We start from the raw sequence: 13,726 nt of genomic DNA, 5'->3' as shown, positions 1-13,726 counted from the left end.
AATGAGAGAGAAATGAACATAAAATGGGAAGTGGGTGAAAGTTTGACAAATGAATAGCGAAAAAAAAAAAAAAAAAAAAAAAAGAGAGAGAGAGAGAGGGAGAGGGAGAGGAGGAGAGAAAGACAAATGGACGAGGACAGCAGAAAAGCAGGAAACGAGTGAAAACAATCCAGTCAAAGGAAAACCATAGGAGATTCGTTAAAGTTGTTTGAGCTTCCAGCGTCAAAGGAATCCTATCCTAGCTGAGCAGACGGGAGTTGGGGAGAAATGAAATCGAAGATCTCGTCTTCTTTCGTCGGGCCAACGTCGAAGCGGCTGAAAATATAAAGTATCATTCAGGAATACTTCCGAAAGATGGGTCCTTTACGCTTCCTCCGGCGTCGCCAAGGCCAGCAACTGGTCGAGTGTAGGACCAGCCTTCGAACTGTCGTTGCATGGTTTGAGAAAGAACAGACCCCTCCACGCGCGAGTCTACAGGAGCCTCGCGCGTGAATTCTTCAGAGAAATTTACGGTATCGTCGGCATCAACCTATGATGTTCAATTAGAAAATTATGTCCAACCCGGGAAAGGTTCAGATAAAATGAGATTTGAATATGTCAAGATAGTCCAAAATGAAACATACCACATGAGGACGAAAGCTCGGCTCATATTTTCTCTGCAGAAGCTTGCGCCAATCAATGTTGGAAAAGAAGTGATGTGCTTTGATTTCAGCGGCACCATTTGCTCCAAGTCGGCGGTCTGGATCACGCTCAAGGAGCCTAGTAAGAAGATCTCTAGCCGCGCCAGGAACAATATCTTGGCTTGGGAAAGTAAGCGGTTCTTGGAGGATTTTGCGGTACATCTCATTCGTATTCTCATCGTAAAATGGTGGAAGTCCTGTCAACATTTCGTACAAGAGGACTCCGAGCGTCCACCAATCCACAGACTTTGTGTATCCCTCCCCAAGTAAAAGCTCGGGAGCGAGATATTCAGGAGTACCACAAAACGCTAGCAGGAAATCAGTACCAGTCTTAATTTAAATTATCTCGACTAGCAATCACTTACTATTCGTCCGGTCTTCATCTTTCATATCGCGCTTACACAATCCAAAATCGCACAGGGCAATATGGCCCGTGTAATCCAGCAGAATATTTTCTGGTTTAAGATCACGATAGATGACTTTAAAACCGTGGAGGCACTCTAGAGCACAGATCAATTCGGCTGTGTAAAAACGGGCCCTGTTGATATCGAAACGTTGTTCTTTTTGGAGATGATAGAACAGTTCACCGCCGTTGACAAAGGCCAAAACGAGATATAGCTTTTCTGGGGATTGGAACGAGAATTTGAGAGGGACGATGAAGGGGTTATTTATCTGAGAGAGCACTGATCTCTCAGCCAATGTATGCGCCACTTCGGACCGAGAAATGATGTGGGCTTTGCGTAGAGTTTTCATCGCATAGATACGACCGGTATCGCGTTTCCTTGAATAATGATATTGTTAGATTACCGTTTAGCGTGAGCGTTGTGGAAATGAGGAGCTAGGCTCACCTGACTTGCATGACTCTTCCAAAACTTCCTCTGCCCACGACTTTCAGAAGTTCAAAGTCTTCAATTTTAAGGCTTCTCTGCTGGTTTTCAACAAACGACACGCCAATTTTGATTGCACCGGTACCGAATTGCAAGTTTGTCCATTCCGTGCCTGCCTGTCCCATTTGACGCTCCTGTTCTGCGTGTGCTGCAGCAGCCTTTTCGCGGTCCTTCTTACTTGCCTTCGGATCCTCCACAAATGGATGAACTTCTTCGAATCTCGGGTTAATTCTGCAAGCACCCAAAAATACATCTTCATTTCTGCCAGCACCTGGCCTAGCGGCAGGGTTCCGAAGATAGAGTTGAATGTTGAGGTCAGTCACACGAGAGACATCAAACTTGAAAGAGGTATTGTCACCAGCCCAAAGAGGGTTTTCTGGAGTCCCTGATACAGCATCGACGAAAACCTGCTGCTTGTCAAAATCCAAAAGAGCATACGGAAGGTATTTGGCGGAATATCGACCATGGATTGTAGGTGCAGCATTGATACCGCCACTCGTCGACTGAGGTCGGTTGGATTGTGCATAAGAGCTAGTGACTGTCCCCTGAGTAGAATGGGATGAGGATGAGGTGGGTCTGATAGAAGTAGGTCCCGCGAAGCTATTGTTGCCTGAGATTGAATTTTGGAAATGGGAATTGAACACCTGTTGGTAGTGTGGTGAGAGCGAAAAGCCCTTCCCCTCGTGTAACGTAATAATGAGAATACCGGGCTTAGCTGGAGCAACAGGAGGAGAGACTAGAGCCTCTGAGGCAGCTAAATTGTAAAATTACCATATTAGCGACACATTGTGATATATACAAATCACAAATGATATAAAAAGAAGGGCGCTCACCAATGCCATTTAGGCTTGGAGAAAGCGCAACAGGAATTTGGGTGTTGTCTTCTGCAGGAGCAGCATCAGGTTTAATGGTAGAGGTCGAGGATGACCTCCCAAACGAGTTGGCTAGAGGTGCGAGATGCGTCTCCTTAAGCTCTTTGCAGGGGAGAATGTCAGTAACTCAGCAAATTCGAGAGGCAAATAACGATTCCAATGGGGAAAATGTCATGCATACTCTTGGTGAGTTTCCACGACATGATGATAAGCTTGGGAAGTTAAGACGGAATGAAGAATTGCAAGTGCTGGCAAAGCGGCAGGTTAGAAATTCGAAAAAAGCTTTCTAGAGCTTTTAATGAATATATAAGGGTGAAGTTGGGTGGGAAGAGAGGTCAAAGAGGGAGCCGTGATATGCTTGTTCTAAAGTGTCTAAATGAGGTAATGAAACTCCGACAAGTGGGTCTAGAGAGAGACAGAATTCGGCAGCCAGACTGAAAAGGAGAGGAGAGTTAGGATGATAAAGCAGAGTCCTTCCCAGGCGTTTGGGATTACCCGTAAGATGGCTGCTGCTGTAGGTCGTGTGAAGCGGAAACAGAGAAACAGAGAGAGTCGCCGTGGTGATGGCGCAGGTGGTGATGGTCCGAAATTGTTTCGCAGCCAGCAAGAACGCAGAAGGGATGAGGCTCGCCAAGCCTGCTCAGTCAGCAGCGGCTGATTAACGGGGTTTCGAGCGCCGGCTGAAACGCGTCGTGAGGCTCTCTCTGGAGCGTGGCTGAGTCCGACTTCTACACAGCCCTTGAATGTTGGGTGGTTTCCCAGCACGGTGGCAGCACTGGAAGGTGGACACCTTATTTAGAAGTCAGTCAGTTGAGTTGACTTAGTTAGCTATGTATTATTAAGTCATTCCTAACCCTTCAATAACTATATTCAGCCACACTTGGAACGCGCTTGGACGGAAGGCACTAAACCTAAAGTGGTGACTGCTAATATCACATGACCTTGGCAGCGGCTGGCGGCTGGCGGAAAATAATGTTTCCGATCCCCAAACAGCTGCTGTCTTATCAAACAGCGCGGCCCGTAGTGAACCCTGGAATGCTTCATACTCTCTTCGAATATCTCACCTACCCACTAGACAGTTTTTGGTTCAATTTCATGTCGCGTAGGTGCCACTTCCAGCCATCGGGCCAGTTACTGATCATTCCAGGACCCGACAAAGTGAATGGCATAACACATACCCACGCGCATCCTCGACAAGTAATAGAAATACAGTCGATACTTGTTGCCTCTTCCTAGCGGCCTACCAACTTATCGCTTCACCCACACTGTTTAGACGGACACTCAGGAAAAGGCAATTCCAAGTTGATTCACTCGATGGGCGTCATACGGAAGAAAACTGCAGCGCGCGGGACCGAAGGTGGAACAAAATACCATTGCGACGTCTGTTCTGTAGATGTCACCTCGACGGTATGTACTAAGTGCTTATGCTCCGCGTCACCCAAAACTGATATCGTGGGGGAATGAAATTAGGTGCGCATTGCATGCGCGCATAATGCCTGTCATGAATATGATATGTGCGTCCCATGCTTCTCCGCCGGCGAAAGCTCAAAGAATCACGATCCACGAACACACCCATACTACGTCATCGAACAAAACTCTGTTCCTATTTACCAACCCGACTGGGGCGCAGATGAGGAACTCTTACTGTTAGAAGGTGCGGAGATCTACGGTCTAGGATCATGGGCAGACATAGCGGATCATATCGGCGGTTTCCGAACCAAGGAAGAAGTGCGCGACCATTACATCGAAACATACATCAATAGTTCCAAATTTCCTCTCCCCGAACGCGCTGATCCTGATGACAAGACCCTACAAGAGCAAATATCGAAAGAGGAGTTCCAGGCACGTAAAAAGCGACGAATCGAGGCCCGTAAAGAGGCAGCCCGGGCCGCCCCTCCCGCAACGCCGAAACAAAAACCCACAGCCTCTGTGCCAGCCTGCCATGAAGTGCAGGGATATATGCCGGGCCGCCTCGAATTCGAAACGGAATTCGCGAATGAGGCTGAGGAAGCTGTACAGCACATGTCATTTGAGCCGGGCGATGGGCTCAACGCGAACGGGGAGATGGACCCTGAGATGGAACTTAAAATGACCGTGAAAGACATCTATAACTCTCGGCTCACCGCCCGAACAGAACGCAAGAAAATAATATTCGAACACAATCTATTAGAATACCGCAAAAACACTGCCCAGGACAAGAAACGAACAAAGGAAGAACGCGAATTGCTCAACAAAGCTAAACCCTTCGCGCGAATGATGAACCATGAAGATTTCGAAGAGTTCACGAAGGGCCTCGAATACGAACATAATCTCCAGCTCGCAATAGCTCAGCTTCAAGAATGGCGAACGATGAGAATCGGTGACTTGAAAAGCGGAGAGAAGTACGAACAAGAAAAGCAGCAGAGAGCCCAACGCGCAATTCCACAAGGAGCTTTTGATAGAATGGCAGGTACAAGGCCCAAACCATCACAGATCCCCGATGCGCCTTCGGCCGCCACCCAATTAACAATGCCGGAGCTACCTTTGCGCCTTCAACGCAGCGGAGCCCAACAAAAACAAGCAGCCCCCGTACCAGCCTCCACAGCTCTCGAACCTGCACGAGCTCTACCCATGAATGATTTCGATAAGATGTTCGCTAGTACCGAGATGAACGGGACATCGACTCCAAAGCCGTCTGCGAAGACGAAATACGTCATCCCCCCAATAAGTGGACTTTTGCCGTGGAAATTGGAAAATGACATCGCGCCGGACCTGCACTTGTTGACGAGGGAGGAAGTGGAACTTTGTAATATTCTTCATCTACAACCTAAACCGTATCTCGTCATTAAGGAGCATATGATTAAAGAGGCGATGAAGCAAGGCGGGAGCTTGAAAAAGAAAGACGCCAGGACGCTGTGTAAGGTGAGATTCTCACTTGCCCCTCAACTTCCCCAGATTCCCTGCCCAGGGAACTTCTCTCGATTCCTTCTGCTTTTTTTCATCTTTTTCTTTTTTTGACTGCGGCGCAGCTCCGCTCGCAATAATCAATCAACCATTTATATTGACATGGCTTTATCCATAGATCGACGTCGCCAAATCTTCACGAATATACGACTTTATGGTACATAGCGGGTGGATAATGAAGGCATAATGAAATTGGAGGAACAAAACGGAGATTGAGGAAAAGAAGAAAATACACGAATGTCATCACCCGTAATATCACTAATATTATCATCCTTCTCACCATCACCATCATTTCTCCCTCACCTCCGTCTCCTTAGGCAAGCCCCCAACCGCCCATTCCTCAATTTCATCATTACACAAAAATATCTTCTTTTCCTCGACCTTCACTTCGATTTTGATAAATAGTCAAAAGATTAATTGCCTACTCGAACAGCCATTGATATCCACCACCTGCGAAATGTGTTATTGTCGACTGAGCTAGGGCCCACGATTTTTTTTTTTTTTTTTTTTTTTTTTTTTTTTTTTGCGAACATGTATAATCCATTGCAGGAAATGTTTACCATGTTTAATCACATCACGTAACCTACCTGTGAAATCTACTGGTTGGCTGTTGGCGCCTACATAACATACATAACTCAAATTATTTCAACCGCAGTATCAATGAATCACTTGAGTAAGGTTATAAGTAATGTAATTAGAAAAAAAGGCCCAAGTTTAATGGGATAATTCTTTGTGACTTCGTTATATAACTAACTATCCGCCCAGATGCTTTAACTGGTTATTTAACTGAGCTGCGCCCCCCGCGTTATCGGCATGGGCCCTCGGCGCTTCCCCAGGAACATTGTTAACCACTAGTTACCCCGGATCTTGGCGTTGGGACGTGCATGTATGTGCAATGTCCTGCGTATGAAGAAAAGCAGCTGCAACAAGAACACGGTGTACATTGCAATATACATAATAATATTAACTAACTAACTATTCTCCTCAAAGCTCAGCATCGCCTGTCACCTGGGTTTTTTTTTTTTTTTTTTTTTTTTTTTGGTTTTTGTTTGCGAGTGGAGTGTTGGATATTAAGCGCTTCACCGGTACGGGTAGTGGACACCCCCCCCCCCCCCCCCCAATATTGACAATCCCTGTCAAACAAATCTCAAGTCTCAATAGCGGGTGTAGATTGGAAAGGATGGACCAGTTGGGCAAGAAACGATAGAACCCAAACCACACACAATTTAAAAAGCGGGCACGATAGGATAGGAACGCGCAATCAATCGCCCGGCCGCTCGGCCCATTTCCATGGGCTTTTTGGCTTTTGTTTTCGGACCATTCGCGCGCTCTTTGGATATCTGTTGGAAACGGGAACTGATAGTATGGGCGCAAACGCCTTAGTTTCAAAAAAAGAAAGAAAAGGGTGGGTGGAGAAGGTGTCGGAGTTGGGAGTGGAATTTTGTAAGGCTGCAGATGAAACGGAAGGGGAAAAATGAAAATTATCAATCCTTAGTTACTAGTTTTAAAAATAAGGAACTCATCTCATGAAAAACTCCTTTTTTCCTTTTTGCCCTCCGCTCATCCCGAGGAGAAAAAAATGAAAATGAAAAATGAACTCAAGGAAAAACCGAACTATAACTAGCCGCAAGTATTTCAATGCATATAGATAAGTTGAAATATCTCCGCCTGCCACACCCATACCCATCACACACATACACACACACCCACACACACTATATGCTAAATTCAAAATTCAAAATGAATAAAAAAAAAATTGTTAAAAAAGAAAGAACAAAAAATATACAAGGGAGGGGAAAAGGGGCCATTCACAAAGCCAACCCAGCCCTCCTCTTCCATTTCTTCTCATGCCCGAAATAATGCGATGACGACAACGCCTTCTTCAACTTTCCCTTCCCACGACCACCACCCGTAGAACTCGACCCGGACCCGGACCCCCACCCACGTCCAAACCCAAGCCCGAACCCTAGCCCCAGCTTCCCAGAATTCAATTTCTTGTCCATGTCCTCCTTGAACTTCTTCCAGCTGCGCTCGCGCTCCTCCCAATCCGCCATCTGCGCTAACATGAAATCCCACGTCTTCGATTCCAGGGCGCAGAGCGCGTCGTCGTCTAAGAGATGTCTTGTTGGCATTGTGGTCCTGGTGGTGGCGGTGGTGGTGGCGGATGGAGTACTTGTGGACTGTTGGTGTTGCGTGCCGCTTCCGGTCGTAGTTTGGCTTTCGAGATATTGCTGCGGTGGCTGTGGCTGCGATTGTGGTTGTGGTTGTGGTTGAGAGCATGTGTCAGGTTCCGGTTGTACAGCGACCACCTCGGACGGACTGGGGGCAGTTGACGGTCTACTGTTCTGTTGTTGCCCGTCTGGAGGGGAATTAGTTGCGTCTGCGAGGGCGATGAGGGAGCTATATTGATGGGTTCGTCCCATCTGGGGTGCCTGTTGGTGGGGCCGACCAGTGAACGGGGAGACAGTTTGCGCCTCAAGGTTATGGTTTTCTATCTGCTGGCGAGTGATATAGAGGCGCCGCGAACGGAACATTGCTGCTGCCGCTTCACCGACTAGATCAGGGTCCTCATGAGGAGAGATGGGCAGTTGATCAGCAAGGTCAGCTTGGCTGGCAACCGTTCCTGCGACTTCACCCGAAGTCGTCTGGAGGGGCGAGTGCGAACGAGGATTCACAACGCTTTCCTCGTGCAAACTAGCCAAAATGCTAGGGGATGAATTCCGATGACCATAGCCCGCCATGTCTGCCCTTAGAGGAGGTGAAGAGAGCGCGGAAGAAGAGGCTGCATCGGGTTCGCTCACACCATTCATAGTCTCAGATATCGCCTGGCATAAAGGCGGGAATATACATCTCGCTAAATTGTCATGCTGAGAAGCCGCTGAGGCCCTCCGCTTTGCCACATTGTGGTAGTGGCGTGCCTGCAACCCGCCCGCAACAGGAACCCAGTCTGAAACATTATAAAGAGAATGCAAATGGGAATTGGTCAGGTGGCTCTGCCGGCGGAGACCTCCAACAGACGAACTTGCTGTTACGCCCCCGAATCCCGGAGCATGATGCTGGGAGGAAAGGAGTCCGGACGATTGGTTTGGGGTATTAGGGGACGCTTGGTTTCTCCCCGCAACGTTGGTATTGGGTACTAGTAATGTGCCAGGATCACTCTCTCTGTTGTATGATGGATGATGTCCAGAATGGTAAGAAGGAGCCGCAGAGACGTAAGACGGGGCGTTAGAACGGATGGAGGAGGTTTCGGGGTCGGTTTGGCGAGGGGTATATGGGGGTAACGGTTCCGGATATGGGTGCAGCAAAGATCGAGCGGGACGAAAAGCCATGAGGTTGAGCGCCAGCTGGTCCCTCCTGCAGATTTTCGCAAGCTGGTTGGCGAGATAGAATTGTATACGAATATTGTAGCAATTGCGTTGAGTGTTCGTTCACTGTTGAGATGATGGGACAGGAAAAAGGAAACAGGAGAGGTTTAAGATGCTCTCAAGGCTTTTCCTCGGGAACAACACCGGTCGCGTGTGGAGTGTGGAGCAACTAGACAGTGATGATTCCTACCCCGCAGGCACAAAGATGGCTGATATCAATGATGTGTCTAGCCCTTGCGGTGATGGAAAGGATCAGGGTGGCAAGTAGACTTAGGCGCATGCAGGCCCCCAGCACACGTTTTTCCTGCCGTTTAACCGTCACAGTGACGCACAGCCTGCGGGGCGGCGACTTGGTAAAGGCAGAATAGAGGTGAGATGGGGGGAAGGGGACACAGTTGGCCCAGAAAGGGATGCATATATATATATGTATATATATATATATATATATATATACCTAATTAAATTATATATCTATATATATCTATTAGTATCTATCTATATATATATGTGTGTGTGTCGCGTGCGCGTGTGTGGATTCTATATATACTACCACTTCGCCGCGGCGGCGGGATCCAAGCAAGGACGCTTCCGTCAAACAAAAGCTTAGATGACTCATCCACGATTCACATGTAGCTTGCTTACGGCGCCGGTGCGAGCATCCTTCCTATCATTCACCGGGATCATCACACCAGAGTTGGAGTTTAGAGATCCGATGCGCCAGTCCATTCCCAAGGATCTCGAAAACCCCCAAGACCCAAAAACCATGCGTTCTCTGTATCTGCCCTCGATTTTTAGCCAATCAGCCGTTGCAGGATGAAGGTCTTGAAACCATGTGGGTGGTGATCTCCTCTCGTTGCCTTCAGTTCTTCAGGCACTTCAGATTTAATGATGTTGATGTTGTCATAGGGAATAAAAGGAAACGGCCTCGGTCTACAGCCGGTTCTCCGGCAAATTCTGGGCAATCTTCATCTCGACATTCTGTAAACCTGCGGCGAAGGTTGGCTTCTTCAATAGGAGCAAAGGTGTTAGGTCATCTAGGCAGCCTGGCGGTGGCCATGGAAGTCTGTAACAACTCTCATCTATGACAACAATAAGTTCTGGAGAACACTACAGATATTTTGCCAAAGTCTGACGATCGCATTCAACAATCGAAGTTTTCCATTTTTACGGAGAATAAGACTGAGGTTTGCCATAACCTCACCACACTTGCTCCTGAAGTTCATCTATGTCAGGAGAGAGCACTATTCGCCCCACAGCGTCTCGGTGTCGCTGAGGATACAAAAACCAATGCAAGTTCGGTTTTCTGGCTCCGCAAGTGCCCCAGAAGGCCATATCAGTCAATATTCTACAAGACCAAAATTACCTATGACCCTCGATGGAGACTTCGGAATATGAAGCTTTCACCTGTGAAACTGAGGAAAAATTTTATTCAGGCACCATCTTAACACTGCAGGGGCAGATGACCCAGAGACCAAACCTCTTCTCAGCACTGCATTGCTTGGGATTGCAGTGGATTTTGCATCGACTCACTGCTCTCAGTGGCGCTGCAGATATTTTCTCCACTGGATTTTGATGAACATATCGACAACTCTGGTATGTTCTTCGATCTTGACGTGTCGGATGAAAATCGTCTCTAGGGGAAGAAGAAGAAGATTGATTGAATATACTACAGTGATAATTCAGATGAATTTCTAGATGTTGGCATATCAGCCGAAGAGGATGTCTTCATCACAAAAACTCTCCGATGAATGCTAATTTCAAACTCAACTATATCTCCAGAGACTGCATTTTAGTATGTATTAATATTCTTTTTTTTCGTGTCTTTTTGGTTTCTTTTCGTTTCTTTATGAATAGGCCTCAGCCTGCTTTCTTTTGCTTTTATTTACCTCCCACTTTCCTTCGCAAACCGGGAAGCGGGAAGCGGGAAGATGGGGTTTGGGGGGGGGGGGGGGGGGGGGGAAACAACCTGCCTTCCCAAAACCCTGGTTTCTTTCCCCTTTGGAGGAAAAAGGGTTCCATATGTTTTTTTATGATCGATGTTAAAAGGAACTACGGAAAGGGGAAAAAAGCAGAAGTGAAGAAAAGAGAAGGAATTATTAATAAAAAGAAAAAGGGATGGGGATTAGAAGTCACGTTTTCATTCTTATTACTGTAACTATTTTAATGAATGCATCGCTAGCACCCTGCCTTAGCTGACAAAAAAGGGGTGGAGGGAGAATAATTATTTCGCTACCTGAGCTCCTATTCCTTGCCGTGTCCTGCCCTATCATTGTTTCCGAGAGAAAGGACGCCCCTTCCCTTCCCCAACAAATAGTACTTTTGTAGCTTGGTACCCAGTGCTCTGTTTCCATATTTCCTTTCCCCTCAGCGGTTGTCCTTCACACGCAATGGGGGGCGGCGGAAAGATACATTGTAAATTTGAAGAAAAGAAAAGAAAAGAAAGAAAGGAAAAGAAAGAAAAGTTCTGATGAACGAAATCTAGTCTATTTCGTTTCCTTCTGGACCTTGTCGACCTTCTCCAGCACGCGAGAATACAGAGGATGCTCCTTCTCTAGCCCCGTAAGTTTCGTAGTGGCGTCCGCAGCAGAATTTTCCTTCAAGATCTTGAAGAGCTCAAAGCTCTCCTCGTCATCGGGCACATTCTGGAACTTCAGAGCTTGCTCAACGGCGTCCATCAGCGCGGTGACCGTGTGGCCCCGCTCAGCGAGCTGTGAGGCGGGCCCGATGAAGCGTTCCTTGCGAGATAGTTTGCGGAGCGGCGCGCGGCCGACGCGCTGCACGATGTCTTCGAGATGAGGGTTGGAGATGCGGGTGATGATCGAGCTGACGTACCTCGCCTGTTCTTCGGGCGAAATGCCGTGTTTCTCCACGATCAGTCTTGACGTTTCTGCCAGTGCTGCATTGACCTCTTTGCGGATCCTGTCATCGCGCAGGGCGTCATGGATTGTCTTCTTCCCGGCTGAATAGCCGTAGTAGGCCGCGGTTGCATGGCCGGTGTTGACGGTGAATAGCTTGCGCTCGATGTAGGGTTCCAAATTATCAACCCAGTGGATATCCTTGATGTCTGGGTGTCCGACGTCACCGAAAGGTGTTTTCTCCACGACCCATTCGTAGAATTTCTCGATCTTGACGTTGAGGCCAGACCCAAGGTCCTGGGTGGGCACAATGCGGTCGATGGCGGAATTAGCGAATTGGGCACGGCTGTACAGCGACGGAAGACGGGCTTCATCCGTGTTCTCCTTGATGAAGCCATGGAGGGTGTCTGTGGCTCCAATAGCGTTTTCGCAGGCAATGACAGCTAGTGGTTTGGACAGTGTTCTGGTGTCGATACCCTTGGCGATCGGTGGGGCGATGAACTTGAGGATGTTAGGGCCAACAGCACAGGTGACGACATCGGCAGTAGATATCTCCTTGATGACGTCGTCGAGGTTGTGTTTGGAGTTTATGGCGCGGTAGTTGGTGATGACTTTCTGCTGCTCACCCTCCTCACTAATCTCAGTGACGGTGTAGGATGAGTGCTTGTTCAGGGCATCAATAACATTATCCATCACATCAACGAAGACAACCTCATAGCCAGACTCGTGGAGAAACTCGCCCACGAAGCCACGGCCAATATTGCCGCCGCCAAAATGAACAGCCTTCTTTCCCATGGTGATGTAGGTGGTTAGCGGGGTAGATATTAAGGGAGTCTGTGTATGTATGTCGGTGTCTATCACTTCTGAGTTTTAGCAAGTCGCTAGAATGGAGAGGGAAGAGTTAAGAGAGGTCCAAGGAGAGGAGACGAGAGGAGGTACTGGAGAGGGTAAGTGAATTGGCTGGAGTTAATTGACTTTGGGGGTGAAAATAGAGGAAAAGGAGAAAAAGAGGACAATGTGTTCGAACTATTTATGACTTCCGGATTGGGCACACCCGCACAACTTTGGTGGCAGGGCTTTTGGTTTGGAGATGAACACAACAAAAGGAATTGAGTTGCCCAACGCCAATGGACCTTGTTCTGGGCACCTCTTGTGAGCCCATAGAACTGGCTAGAGAGCTGGAGAATCAATCTTCACAAGGCATAACCATGCACCAACGCCGCCAGCAGTCTTCCAAGTGGACGCTTGCGGCCAATTCGCTGCTGGGTGGGCTCCAATATTTAGTACGCGGGAGATACACCACAACCGGCCAATTGTGGTATGGGGAGGGGGGTATCTGCCAGGTACCCCACCCCCCGCTGGCAAGACGTCAACAAACTGCCCACGACAGGTTTAGTCAGATGAAGCTAAAGCCGACGTTTGTCGTTGTTCTTGAGTCTTGACGTTGACTGACTGTCTAACTTTGTCTTCAGCAACTTCAATGATTATGCAATGATAAACGGTTGGGGTAGCGCCTCTCTGCGTTGCGCTCTAACACGGCTGTTGTGGCTACCCATAGCCCTGGCCATACCTTGAACTGGAACTGGGTGTCGTTGGCCATGTTGTCTATCGCTCCGTTTGCAACTGGAGGATTTCAGGGTCGGGATATATCTCGTGTCAGATCCCCTAGCGCCCTGCCCAGCCAGTTAGTTGGCTTCTTGACGAAACAATCTAGCCCAGGATCCTCGACCTCCATGGAAGTGGCGTTTACGCTATGTCATTACGCTGTACATCTGTACAGATTACACCAAATGAAAATTATGCCCCCAGCTTTCCAGATTCATCACTGCAACACTTGCTTTCAGTATCGAGAAGAGTGCATTGTTTCTTATGACCATTGATGGGATATAAAGGTCAATCTTGCAATATCTGAAGAAACGTCGTTCATTCGCAAATTTGAGCGTGCCGTCTCCTTTCACGATTATTGGCTGCAAAATCAAAAAAGCAAACCTTTCGACAAGCTTTCTTTACGCGCTCCTGCTCTAGTACAGGCACAAACCCTGCCCGCCCTTACCCCGAGAGACTTCACGCACTCCAGGGGTGGTCAACAGGGTCTTTGCTTGGAAGTGATGCATCACCATGAGC

General features: G+C 48.0%; 4 protein-coding genes across 4 annotated transcripts; 1 reads left to right on the top strand and 3 right to left on the bottom strand.

Annotated features, from left to right (window-relative positions):
* Positions 1 to 331: 331 nt before the first annotated feature.
* HCAG_08723 (serine/threonine-protein kinase gad8) lies at positions 332 to 2,642 on the bottom strand (the record flags this gene model as incomplete). The annotated part of the gene is made up of 6 exons (XM_001536351.1): positions 332 to 529; positions 624 to 988; positions 1,046 to 1,461; positions 1,529 to 2,321; positions 2,401 to 2,565; positions 2,621 to 2,642. 6 exons carry the CDS (start codon positions 2,640 to 2,642, stop codon positions 332 to 334), a joined length of 1,959 nt encoding a protein of 652 aa, XP_001536401.1.
* A 299-nt stretch (positions 2,643 to 2,941) lies between these two features.
* HCAG_08722 (conserved hypothetical protein) lies at positions 2,942 to 5,569 on the top strand (the record flags this gene model as incomplete). Its single annotated transcript, XM_001536350.1, has 5 exons — positions 2,942 to 3,020; positions 3,389 to 3,541; positions 3,713 to 3,846; positions 3,910 to 5,340; positions 5,501 to 5,569. 5 exons carry the CDS (start codon positions 2,942 to 2,944, stop codon positions 5,567 to 5,569), a joined length of 1,866 nt encoding a protein of 621 aa, XP_001536400.1.
* Positions 5,570 to 7,190: 1,621 nt separating this feature from the next.
* Positions 7,191 to 8,711, bottom strand: HCAG_08721 (predicted protein; the record flags this gene model as incomplete). Its single annotated transcript, XM_001536349.1, has 1 exon — positions 7,191 to 8,711. The coding sequence occupies one exon, from the start codon at positions 8,709 to 8,711 to the stop codon at positions 7,191 to 7,193; it is 1,521 nt and encodes a 506-aa protein (XP_001536399.1).
* Positions 8,712 to 11,230: 2,519 nt separating this feature from the next.
* HCAG_08720 (hypothetical protein) lies at positions 11,231 to 13,202 on the bottom strand (the record flags this gene model as incomplete). The annotated part of the gene is made up of 2 exons (XM_001536348.1): positions 11,231 to 12,436; positions 13,173 to 13,202. 2 exons carry the CDS (start codon positions 13,200 to 13,202, stop codon positions 11,231 to 11,233), a joined length of 1,236 nt encoding a protein of 411 aa, XP_001536398.1.
* Positions 13,203 to 13,726: the final 524 nt, after the last annotated feature.

This window comes from Histoplasma capsulatum, genomic scaffold (genome assembly GCF_000149585.1).
Source record: "Histoplasma capsulatum NAm1 scaffold_12 genomic scaffold, whole genome shotgun sequence".
NCBI lineage: Eukaryota > Fungi > Ascomycota > Eurotiomycetes > Onygenales > Ajellomycetaceae > Histoplasma > Histoplasma mississippiense.
The sequence above is the reverse complement of the archived record's forward strand: the minus strand, read 5'-3'. Positions and strand labels throughout refer to the sequence as shown.